Genomic DNA, 12,500 nt, shown 5'->3' with positions numbered 1-12,500 from the left:
AATCCTTCACAAGACTGAATGTTTTGCTGCCTATTGTCCTATTTGATAGATTGTATGTAGGGTGTGCCTTTAGTCTTGCGGGTCTTTAAAATGTCTTAAAGATCACGTATCGTAGACTTGCTTTTTGCCTTCCAGGACAGGATTTCTTTTTATAATAGATAATTAAATTACCATGCATTATTTTACCTTGTCCAATTACCTATAATTTTTTGAAAATCTGTATAATTTACATTTCAATGTCTTTCATCCATCCATTAACCAATTTTTAAACCAGCTTAGTCCAGTATGAGTTTTTGGAGTCCCTATTCTGGTAGCATCAGTGCAAAGTAGAAACCATTGCGCTGGCATGGGAGCTAGGGCACTCTTAAGTACATATCCACAGGCACCCATAACTTAATGCAGTTAATTAGCCTAATTTGTTTATCTTTCAGATGTACAGTAAAAGGAAAAACCAGAATTTTTTTTTCCACTTAAATTATCGCTATTTTAACAGAATATTGATCAAATACTATAATCATATACTTTAAATATTCATTCAAAAAAATCTTTCACACATTAATGCATTTTGAAAAGAAAAAAAAAAAAAGTCAAATACCCGACTGCATGAGCAAAGACTGAATGTTCTAAATATATTTCTTTGTCCCATTACAGAACGGGCAAGGAAAGTACAAAACTATCTGTTGTTTTAATGTTTTAAAGCTCTTTCACTTAAGTTAGTGCGATTATTTAAAGTAAATATTTACTGAATATTATAATCATACATTTTATATATAATTTATCTGTTCAGCCTGTCTTGTATCCAATTTTAAGCCTAATTTATTAACAGCGTCTAAAACTGTTTACTTCCAAATGTTTAATATATCAATTTGAAGGTAGAAGTACAAGCTGTGCAAGGAAGCTGTTCTAAACTGCAACAATGGGAATTGAGGGTTGCAACGGGTCCATGTTTTTAATTTCACTCAGGTTCTTATACAGAAGTCAGCTCTTGCTAGAAATGGAGCATGTTATTTAATTAAATATTTTCATTCTGCAGTGTTAGAAACTTTTACCAGAGAAAAACCAGCAAAATGTTCTGAGCCCAATATGGATTAGTAGCTTTAAGTTATTTGATCTAACTTCGTTGTAGAAAGTTGACAAATAAGAAACAATTAAATGGATAGCCAATCTTTTTTCTGAATGTCACAGTTAAATTGTTGCTGGTAAAAAAAAAAAAAAAAGAATAAATTCTTGTAACCTTAAGGACTCTGAGCAAGAATAACATTATTTTAAAAACACAGCTGTAGAAGACGGCTGAAACAAAAACAAATTACAAGAAATTAAATGCTCGTACACTATAATGCATAAAGAAGTATGTTTCTGAATTTAAGTGAAAAATAAAATAAATAGTACTGGCACTTTTTGATAATGCAAACTAAATACACAAGCTTGCCATATAATGATACAAGATTAAATAACAGCAGGGATGGGTAATGAAAGAAGAAATTTTTTTTGAAGAAAATCTGAAGTTAATATGACACTTAAGGAACACTGCTTCCCAGTATATAATAATAAAAAGCATTTACTGTGGGGGAAATAAGCAACTTCAGACTCCCTTGTAACCATAAAAAGCAAATAAGTAGAACTTACACTGAATTTTTTCTTATTTATGAAATATTTAATACTGACTGCCTAAATCTATCCTGCTACGTCTCTGAGGAATTTACCATGGTATCTGGCTTAAGTTAATCTGAATTACCTTTGTTAAACAAACAATCATGAATTTATATGCTCCAATCAATTGTACCCTCCACCCAAATACACTGAAAGCTGTACGAAGGATTACAATTTAACAGCACCACAGAGTTATTTAAAGAAAAATAAACCATCTATCCAATTGTGACAACTTGCTTCAAAAGAAAGGCCAATATTACACTGTTGAGGTGGCAGAAATGGGGGAAAAGAAAAACACCTCAGACTTTTTTTTGGCAAGAAGAAGTGTTTAAAACCCATGTCGCCTATATTTGACAAATGCAGATTTTTAAACATCTGCATAGCAGACCACATACTTTCTCTTCACGCAGAAATAAAAAAAAAAGAAAAAACAGTTGACACCTTAAAAATACATTTTCAGCAGGTACTCTCTTTTAAATATACAAATATTGATTTAGATAAAATATCCTTGGGTATCTTTTGCTTACATTCAGCTTTTAATATATTTAAGTTGCAGTATTATCTGTGTTATCCATGTCCTCCTTTTTTAGTGAAAAAGTGTACCAAAGATAGAGAATGGCAAGAATAGAAAACGCTGACAGAGGTTTGGAAATGCAAAATATGGGCATCAGTGTTGGCTGGCAGGCAACATTCTCTGCTTTGTTTATAATAAAGGTTCAAAAGTATCCTTGTCCTGTTCAAGATAACTTTAATTTGCAGGACGTTATCCACTTTCATTGAAGGAGGTAAATCAAAAAAAAAAAAAAAAATGATCTTAACAAAAAAGACATGCACACCCAATTTATTAATATGCACATATAAGTAATTAATGTAAATATATGAAGTTATATTTGCTAAAAAAAAAAAAAAAAAAAAGGAAAATTTGTATTGACTGTTAAAGACACAACACTCATTTTATGAACACATCTAATTTACTTTGCTAGATGATTCCAGATTGTTGCTGCCTTGTACCTCCAGGAGACTGGATTCAAATACAGGTCCCTAGTACTTGTTACTAGCATTGTTGTCCCTGTATCTGATTTATTTTACTTTATTATTTTTTAAACAAATAGTCTGGGCTTTTGCCCACATCTTAAAACATGTTATATAAATTAGTTACTCTAAAGTGGTCAGGTGTGTTATTCTCAATATGCATTCCCTGAGATAAACTGGCATTACATCACATACAGCCTCAATGTTGCTAGAAAAGGCTCCAGGTCTTTGAAACTATTAATTGGATACGTTTTTTTTTGAATGGATGAATAGATAAGATTGTTTCCTTACCCTTGAAATTTTACAATAATTTTCCATAATTCACTATTAGTACATGCTGTTAGCAATGAAATACTAATTTATCAATCAAATTCTGAGTAAACATTGATCAGAACTAATAAGGTATGTGATGTTTCAGTATACAGTGCCTTGCAAAAGTATTCATCCTCCTCAGAGTCTGTCCCGTTTTGTAAAAAATATTTTTTATTGTGACACAAACATTAATTAAGACAGGACAAAAAAAAAAAATAGAAATCATGAGTGTGAATATGTATTCACCCCACAAGGTTTATAGTTTGTAGAGCAACTTTTTGCTGCAATTAGAGCTGCAAGTCTCTTTTGGAATGTCTCCATTAGTTTAGCACATCTAGAAATTGGGATTTTCAACCATTCCTTAAGGTAAAACTGCTTCAGCTCCAAGTTAGATGGGATATGTTGGTGTATAGCCATTCCAAGACATTTAAATGTTTCTCTCCTCACCAGTGAAGCTATAGTAGTATGCTTAGGGACACTGTCCTGCTGGAAGGTGAACCTTTGTCCAAGTCTCAAATCTCTGGCAAACTGAAACATGTTTTCCTCAAGAATTATCCTGTATTTAGAGCCATAAATTTTTCCTTCAATCCTGACCAATTTTCCTGTCCCTGACAATGAAAAACATCACCACAGCATGATGTTGCCACTACTATGCTTCACTATGGGAATGGTGTTCTCAAGGTGATGGGGGAAGTGTTGCATTTATGCCACACATGGCGTGTCCCATGATGACCAAAAAGTTTGATTTTAGCCATATCTGACCAGATAACCTCCTTCTTACTACTGGGCAAACTCCAAATGTGTTTTCTTATTTTTCTGGCCATAAAGCCCCACTCTGTGGTGTGTATAGCTTAAAGTAGTCCGATTGACAGATACTCCAATCTCTGCAGCTCCTTCAGTGTTATCCTTGGTGTCTTTGTTGCAACTACAATTAATGTACCCCTTACCAGGACCAAGTCAGGTTTGTAGAGGTGCAATATTCTTTCCATTTTGTTGTAATTGATTTTAATGGTTCTCAGTGGGATGTTTAAAGTTTAGAAAATATTTTTACAGCCCAAACCTGATCTATACGTCTTCACAACTTTGTCTCTGACCTGTCTGGAGTGCTCCTTGGGCTTCATGTTGTTTGGTTCGTGGTGTTGCAGAGGCTGAAGCCTTTGAGAAAAGGTCAGTTAATAAATACAAAATGTTACAGATCATGTGAACACAGGTGAAGCCTAATCAACTAATTATGTGACTTCTGAAGTTAACAGGTTGGACAATATCTTATTTAGATGTTTCAAAGCAAAGTGGATGAATTCATATGAGTGCACTACTTTTCAGTTTCTACTTGTTATATATATATATATATATATATACACACACATACATATCGCGTATTAATGAGGAGGGCCCTGCCCAGCTCCCCGCTCCTGACGTCATGCTTCCCCCTCCCCTCGACCCGCAGCCTCCGTTTTGGATTAGCATGAATATATCGCTCCTGCAAACGAACTATGATTCTTAGCGTAATGAGAGAAGTTGCAAAATCAACCAGAATGTTCAAGTAAATTACAGAAAAAAAGCCTGATATAAATCCGTTAAGTAGTTCTCTCGTTTGCTAGCTAAGCAGAGGTAAGGTGCACACTCTGAGGCTGGCACATGAGTGAGGAGGGCCCTGCCCCCCTCCCTTCAGCGCGCTGCATGTCTCTCGGATTTGTGTAAATAAATCAGGACTGCAAGTAAACTATGATACTTAGTGTAATGAGAGATGTTGCAAAATCAACCAGAATCTAAATCCGTTAAGTAGTTCTCTCACGAGTATAATTTTTTTTTATTATTTAATATATATATATATATATATATATATATAAGGAAATGCTGTAATGGAAAGCAAATGCAAGGCTACGATACGTGATAATCTCGAAAGACATTTAAAAGACCCGTGAGACCAAGGAGACTTGCCACGGTGTGTCTCGCGGGGACCATAAACATGAGACTTGGTGCCAAGAGATTGTCCCAGGGCCGTAGCAAAAAGGACAGCGGCTGTACAGGCTTTAAAGAGATCGAAGGGCAGCGTGACAGTAGCTATAACCCCCCCCCCCCCCTTCCGAATGCGAGTAGCGTTGTACATCCTGCAAGAAAGAATTCAAACACGCCCGGGGCCAGTAATAAAAGACAGGTATTGCTTTAACAACGTCATGCGAGACCAGGCAGTGAGCCATCATTTAAAACAAGTCAACAGACCTCTAAGCTAGCAGTTGTTAAATTGCTTTTGGCAGGCAAGCATCATGTGTTCCCAGCTCTTAAAACAACGACATGCGACAGGCAGAAGAGGCAGCCAGCAAGCAGCAAAAAGACAGCAAATGATCCAAAGGCATATCCTTAGCGTACGTTCAGCCGCAACACCCTTCACAACACAAACAGTATTACAGTAATCCCTCCTCCATCGCGGGGGTTGCGTTGCAGAGCCACCCGCGAAATAAGAAAATCCGCGAAGTAGAAACCATATGTTTATATGGTTATTTTTATATTGTCATGCTTGGGTCACAGATTTGTGCAGAAAAACAGGAGGTTGTAGAGAGACAGGAACGTTATTCAAACACTGCAAACAAACATTTGTCTCTTTTTCAAAAGTTTAAACTGTGCTCCATGACAAGACAGAGATGACAGTTCTGTCTCATAATTAAAAGAATGCAAACATATCTTCCTCTTCAAAGGAAACAGAGAGTAAAGCAAACAAATCAATAGGGCTGCTTTTAAGTATGCAAAGCACCGCCGGTACAAAGCTGTTGAAGGCGGCAGCTCACACCCCCTCCGTCAGGAGCAGGGAGAGAGAGAGAGAGAGAAACAAAGTCAAAAATCAATACGTGCCCTTTGAGCTTTTAAGTATGCGAAGCACCGTGCAGCATACTTAAAAGCTGCACACAGAAGGTAGCAACGTGAAGATAATCTTTCAGCATTTTTAGACGAGCGTCCGTATCGTCTAGGTGTGCGAACAGCCCCCCCCTGCTCACACCCCCTACGTCAGGATCACAGATAGTCAGCGCAAGAGAGAGAGAAAGAAAAGTAAGTTGGGTAGCTTCTCAGCCATCTGCCAATAGCGTCCCTTGTATGAAATCAACTGGGCAAACCAACTGAGGAAGCATGTACCAGAAATTAAAAGACCCATTGTCCTCAGAAACCCACGAAGCAGCGAAAAATCCACGATATATATTTAAATATGCTTACATATAAAATCCGCGATAGAGTGAAGCCGCGAAAGGCGAAGCGCGATATAGCGAGGGATCACTGTATACGTCTGGGAAGAAAGAGATGTAACCTCGCGCGGGGCAGAAAATGTAAAGAAACAAGTATTGTTTTTACAAAAGTTTTTAAAGTAAAAGTGAAAATAATGCATATGTAACAATTCACAAGAAAATAATCTCTTTAAATTGTAGATTGCCTGCCTAAGGTAAAGTCATCCCTGATGAATGGGGACGTGGGAATGAGGGGTCCTTTCATCAGATTAGCGCTATTTCAGATGTGGAATGGCAAAATGGGGGAGGCAGCTTGATGAATGAGGTCTCCAGGACTTAAAACATATCCAAATCATTATGTGCTATCATCTATTGTGAAATTCTACTCCGTACTTCTAGAATTTTTATTTTTATATTGTATTGAGGATTTATTCTGTTCTATGTATTGTACTGTACGGCTCAGAATTAAAAGACAATGAGTAAAATGACAAAATAGAACTTCATAAAGACGTTACAAACATTGGCGCTAAACACATGCAGAGCAGGTTAGAGACTATCAAACCAGGGAAATTAGAAAGGCTCAAAAAAAACGGCGCTATACACATGTGGAAAAAGTTAAAGGATATGAAAGTAGGAAAATTAGAAAATATAAAAAAAGAAAGTAACGATCGCAGGAGCGCAAACACTTAATTCTACTTTATTCACAGTAGTACTAGGGTGTTGTACCGTGTTAGCCATTATGAATGTGGAGAAAAGCCAAGCAAAATGACACCTTTACTGGCTAACTAAAAAGATTACAATATGCAAGCTTTCGAGGCAACTCAGGCCCCTTCTTCAGGCAAGATGTGAGTTGCCTCGAAAGCTTGCATATTGTAATCTTTTTAGTTAGCCAATAAAAGGTGTCATTTTGCTTGGCTTTTCTCTACTTTATTCACATAATTATACTTATTTATTATGTTCTACTATACTGTTATCTTTCAATCTATGACTTTTTGTTAATCTAACTGATATTCTTCTAACTTTGCACAGTTTTTGATAAGCGGATCAGGATGCATTTCACTGTGTGTTGTCCTGTATAACTATGCATGTGACAAATAAAGAATCTTGAGAATTTCAAAAACGGAGTTTACCGCACATGCATTTATTGGTTACTTTGTTAGTGTATATATATTTATCTGTCTGCTTATTTAAAAAGCTAAATTTACCCCAGGAGTCAAAAATGTTCTGTCTAGCCCTTGTACAAAAACCTAGACAAAAGCTGGGGTATCACCTTGGAAACTCCATGTACTTTTGGAACTGTGAGAGGAAAATTGCATGACTTTACAGACAGGAGTCCAATGCAGAACTCTACTTACTTTTTTACTTTGTAAAAAAAAATTATTAACTGCTGATGATATAGTTTGTTTTGTCTGTGCTGAAATTCCAAACAGAGAAACCTGTCCTGACCTCATTAAAAAGATTCAGCATATTGGGACTGGCAAGATTACAAAAATTGTTTTTACAGAAGTTCTGAAATAAATAAATATATATATATATATATATATATATATATATATATATATATATATAGATAGATAGACATACATATATACATACATACATTCACATATATATAGCCAAATCCGCGCGCTTCACAGCGGCGAAGTACTGCTTTTAAATTTTTATTAAGAAGAAAAGAAAACCTTTTTAAATTGAGGGAAAATATAGCAATAACAATTTGTTAAGGATCTGTTTTTTAGTGAAGCTGCCTTTACACAGCCTCTCCGCTGTTTTATAAACGAACGCCATATAAGGCCGTCCTTTCTCCTTGCTTAGCGGTTCTGTATTGTTTAATTGTTCGTTTATTACGATTGTTATAGTTATTGTGTAGCTATTTGAGACTTACTTTTCTGTTCAGGTACCCATTTCCTTTATGTAATCCGCGGATTCTCCGCTATTTTTTGTTCGTTTATTACGATTATAGTTATTTATTGATTTCCTTCTTTAGCTGACTGCCTGCTAATATAAGGCGCTCTGCTGTTTTTTTGTGACGCAGCCTTTACACAGTTTATCCGCTGTCTTATAAACAAACGCCATATAAAGCCATCCTTTTTCCTTGCTTCACCAAGGAAGCAGCCTTTTCATTTAATCTACGGGTTCTCCACTGTTTTATTGTTCGTTTATTACGATTGTTATATTTCTCTTTGTATACCACGTTATCAGCTCAGCACTCCGGTTGTAATATGACCAAGCTGTGCAAGCTTACTGTTGAGAATGCAACGTATAGTTGTACAGGAGAAAAGCAATCTTGCCTCAAATCAATGGCAACCTTTTGTAGGTCTATGAACTTAATTTAAACTTTAGGTGTACATGGTGCTTTGTTCCCAAAGTACCTGCACCCATGAAAATGTCTGTATGCATCAGTCGCTTCATATTCTTTTCCTACATTATCAATTGTGTAATGTGTTTTTTGAACAGGTTTGATTCATCAAAGTGATCACACGTGCTGCGTTTAGTCAGTTCACGTGAGCCGCTCTCTTGTGTGATGTTGCGATGTCCACGGCTTTATTTAATGTTAGCTAAGACCCGGCACTTAAAAGTTTCTCGCTACAGCAATTTTAACTCCGTTACAAAGTGATCCAAAGTCTCGTTTATACCTCGTGTCTTCTCATTAAACTTGTATGTCGCAAATATGGTATTGCAAACAGCAGCGGGAGCGTTTCTATAAACTTAATTTAAACTTACGGTTTACACCATGCTTTGTTTCCGCAGTAGCTGCACTTATGAATATGCTTGTATGCGTCACTCGCTCGCTTCTTATTGTTTCGCTGCCTTCTCAATTGTGTTTCTTCAGCGCTCTTTGGGGCTCTTCCTTGTTTTCTACGTACTGCGCTCACAGTCAGTTCACGTGATTACGTGGGAGGCGTGATGACGCGATACGCAACTCCGCCTCCCACGGCCATCGAGCTGCAGTCTATTACAGTATATGGACAAAAAAAGAGGTTCCAGTTATGACCGTCACGTGTAGAATTTCGAAATGAAACCTGCCTAACTTTTGTAAGTAAGCTGTAAGGAATGAGCCTGCCAAATTTCAGCCTTCCACCTTAACGGGAAGTTGGACAATTAGTGATGAGTGAGTCAGTCAGTGAGCGAGTGAGTGAGTCAGTGAGGGCTTTGCCTTTTATTAGTATAGATATATTTTATATATATATCATATAATATTTATTATATATATATACACACACACAAAAAGTCAGGGGATGGATAAAAGACCATGTAAACGTCAATGAGTATCCCTTGGAGTGCAATTAAATCAGTAATTAAGAAATGGATAAAGTATGGCAAAGCTGTAAATCTGTTTAGAGAAGGCCATCTACCAAAACTAAGCAATCATGAAATAAGAGGACTACTGAAGGATGCCACAAAGAGACCTATGATAACTTTGAAGGAGTTACAAGCTACAGCGAATCAGATTAGAGAGACTATGGATACGATTACTGTTGCCAGGGTGATTAACCTGTTGTAGCTTTATGGAAGGGTAGCAAACAGAAAGCCACAGTTGAAACAGCACATTACATCTTGGTTAGAGTTTGTCAGAAGGCACATGAGACTCTGAAATCAGATGGAAGATGGTCCTATTGACCCAATCTGACCAAAATTATTTTTTTGCCCATTAAACTAAACACTACATTTGGCAAATGCTAATCAATGTACATTAGCAAAAATGCCATGACATTATGCTGTGGGGATGGTTCTCTACAGATTGGCCCTGGAAGGCCTGTGAGGTTAGAGGGTTAAATTAAAGCAACAAAATACAGGAAAAATCTAATGCAGTCCTCAAGAAACCCGCACCTTGGGAAAAGATGTTTTTCAACAAGTCAATGACTCCCAAGCATGAAGCCAAAGATACTCAGGAATGGCTTAAAAACCCGGTTAACATCCCAGGGTGACCAAATCATAGTCTAAATCTAAATCCAATTCAGAATTTGCGGCAGGATTTGAAAATAGTTGTCTTTACTTTGACCATAAAGAGTCTTTTTTGGTTGACAAGTGTCAAAAAGCCAAATTAAATGCATTGTGATTCAATACTGTAAAGCAATAACATGTGAAAACTTCCATGGGGGTGAATACCTTTTATAGGGAATGTACATACATGCAAAGGTTTAAAACTTGCTAGTGTAGATCATTTTAAATTTGCACAAAATATATTTCATCTTTTGGCAATTTAATAGCATGGAGCTGTGCTTGGTACAAGATATGTTCAGGTACACTCTTCAAACTAAAGTTGATATACATTTAAGGTGTAAATATTTCTCATTGATAAGGAAACAATTTTGTTGCATCTCACAATATAATCAGGTATAAGACAAAGGAAATGTGTTAGCAGGATTAATTTGATATAACCATAACAGTGGCTGTGAACTAGGAAGCTGCTAGAGTGAATAAAGAAAACTAAATCCTTGTTTTAGGCATTTCATGTGAATTATTTAAAATAAATTAACAGGAGCATTGTCTCTCTGTTGATGTCTGCAACAGACCTCTTTTCACAACTAATTCAGAAATTACTATTATCATCAACTGCTATATTAGCATTAGAGCAAATTCTGTGCGTATGCAAACCACGCCCTAATGAATGGATCCTTTAATTTAATGATATACACTCATTCACATGATTGTAACGGCCTTCTGAATGTCAAGTTAATACTGTTATATACTGTGCTACAATAGGATATTTTTACTTATTCATAACACTCCACCATGACTAAACACATACTGAAAGGCCAACAAAATCAAACATTGCATCTTGATCAGAGGATACAAGCTATGAATATAATGCATGAAACGTAGCTAATATAAATAAAATCTTAGAAGGAACTTGTCCAGAATTTATAGTTGAAATTGAAGGTTCACATTAATAATCTTTAAATAAGATGCTAAGAAGATACATGAACATCTTGTTTTTAAACAAGAATAAATTGCTTTTCTAAATTTCTTGTGGAAACAAATAATGCAGGGACAGTATGGAAAATATTGGTGATGAATCTCCAGCTGTATGCTCAGAATAATCACTATGTTTGAAGTGAATGTACCTTATGTTTTCTAACATACATTACCACAACAAAGTTTATCCTGCCTCCAGGAACTAGAAGGCACCCAAACGTATAATGTTCTGTTTTAGGTGAATGGGACGGGACAAAAAAGGGAAAAAAAAAAAAAATAAAGCTAGTAATATTTTCTTAGGAGGTGAAGTATGCTTTAATAAAGGCAATGTCTATTTTTTTTTTCTTCATCTAGATACACAATGGCCCCTTCCCCTTTCACTTTGTCCAATTTGGATATTCCTGGATGTTCTCTTCTCCACAGCCTCCATCATGCACCTCTGTGCCATATCTCTGGATCGCTACATTGCCATCAAAAGGCCCATTCAACACAGCCAGTTCAACTCTCGAGCAAAAGCTATATGCAAGATTTCAGTGGTATGGCTTATTTCTATAGGTAAGAGAGGTCCAGTTTTATTTTGTCCCATTTACTGTTTCAGCATTCCTAGAATGCAGCATGTATAAGTTTTCTTTCTGTACTATGTATACTGGTATACAGCCATGTTCACAAAATGACAAAAGTTAACAGATACACAGGTAGTACTAGGGTGTTGTACCATGTTAGCCATTATGAATGTAGAGAAAATACAACCAAAATGACACCTTTTATTGGCTAACTAAAAAGATTACAATATGCAAGCTTTTGAGTCAACTCAGGCCCCTTCTTCAGGCAAGGGATTACATCTTCACATCTTGCCTGAAGAAGGGGCCTGAGTTGCCTCGAAAGCTTGCATATTGTAATCTTTTTAGTTAGCCAATAAAAGGTGTCATTTTGCTTGGCTTTTCTCCAGATACACAGGGAAATTTCAAATTAGGTATTGCATTTCATGTTGTTATAAGAAGCCACAACATACTGAATGATAGACTTCTAAATCTGTCCGCAGCTGGAGGTTATTTTCTTAAATAAAAAGCTAAAAACAAAATGTGCACTAGTGTTAATGTGAGAATGCCTGAAGACATATGTTTATATTTTGTAACAAAAGACAATAAAATAATAAAAAAAACACAAACACAATCTTGCATTAAACATGTACACCTGCACTTAAGGTCTTCCCAGAGTTAAGTGTGTTACTTTCCAAAAGGAGGAGATCTTCAATAAGGATCTAGTAAAGATACAGTCACTCCTCCAGATATGTTATTCGCTAGTTTGCCTTGAACAAGTAAATGGGAATATTTCTTTGAGCTTGCCAACGGACAGATGACACATAAGCCA

General features: G+C 36.3%; 2 protein-coding genes across 4 annotated transcripts in view; one reads left to right on the top strand and one right to left on the bottom strand.

The window, feature by feature from the left end:
• psmd1 (proteasome 26S subunit, non-ATPase 1) overlaps positions 1-12,500 on the bottom strand; it is a 238,805-nt gene that overhangs the window by 109,740 nt on the left and 116,565 nt on the right. The window lies entirely within an intron of this gene.
• htr2b (5-hydroxytryptamine (serotonin) receptor 2B, G protein-coupled) overlaps positions 1-12,500 on the top strand; it is a 29,071-nt gene that overhangs the window by 5,055 nt on the left and 11,516 nt on the right. The window contains exon 2 of the mRNA XM_051923652.1: positions 11,484-11,684. Coding sequence (XP_051779612.1) covers positions 11,484-11,684 — 201 coding nt within the window. The remainder of the gene's footprint in view (positions 1-11,483; positions 11,685-12,500) is intronic.

The sequence above is a fragment of the Erpetoichthys calabaricus genome, chromosome 2, assembly GCF_900747795.2.
Source record: "Erpetoichthys calabaricus chromosome 2, fErpCal1.3, whole genome shotgun sequence".
Lineage (NCBI taxonomy): Eukaryota > Metazoa > Chordata > Cladistia > Polypteriformes > Polypteridae > Erpetoichthys > Erpetoichthys calabaricus.
Note: the sequence above shows the minus strand (reverse complement) of the source record. Positions and strands in the feature narration are given on the sequence as shown.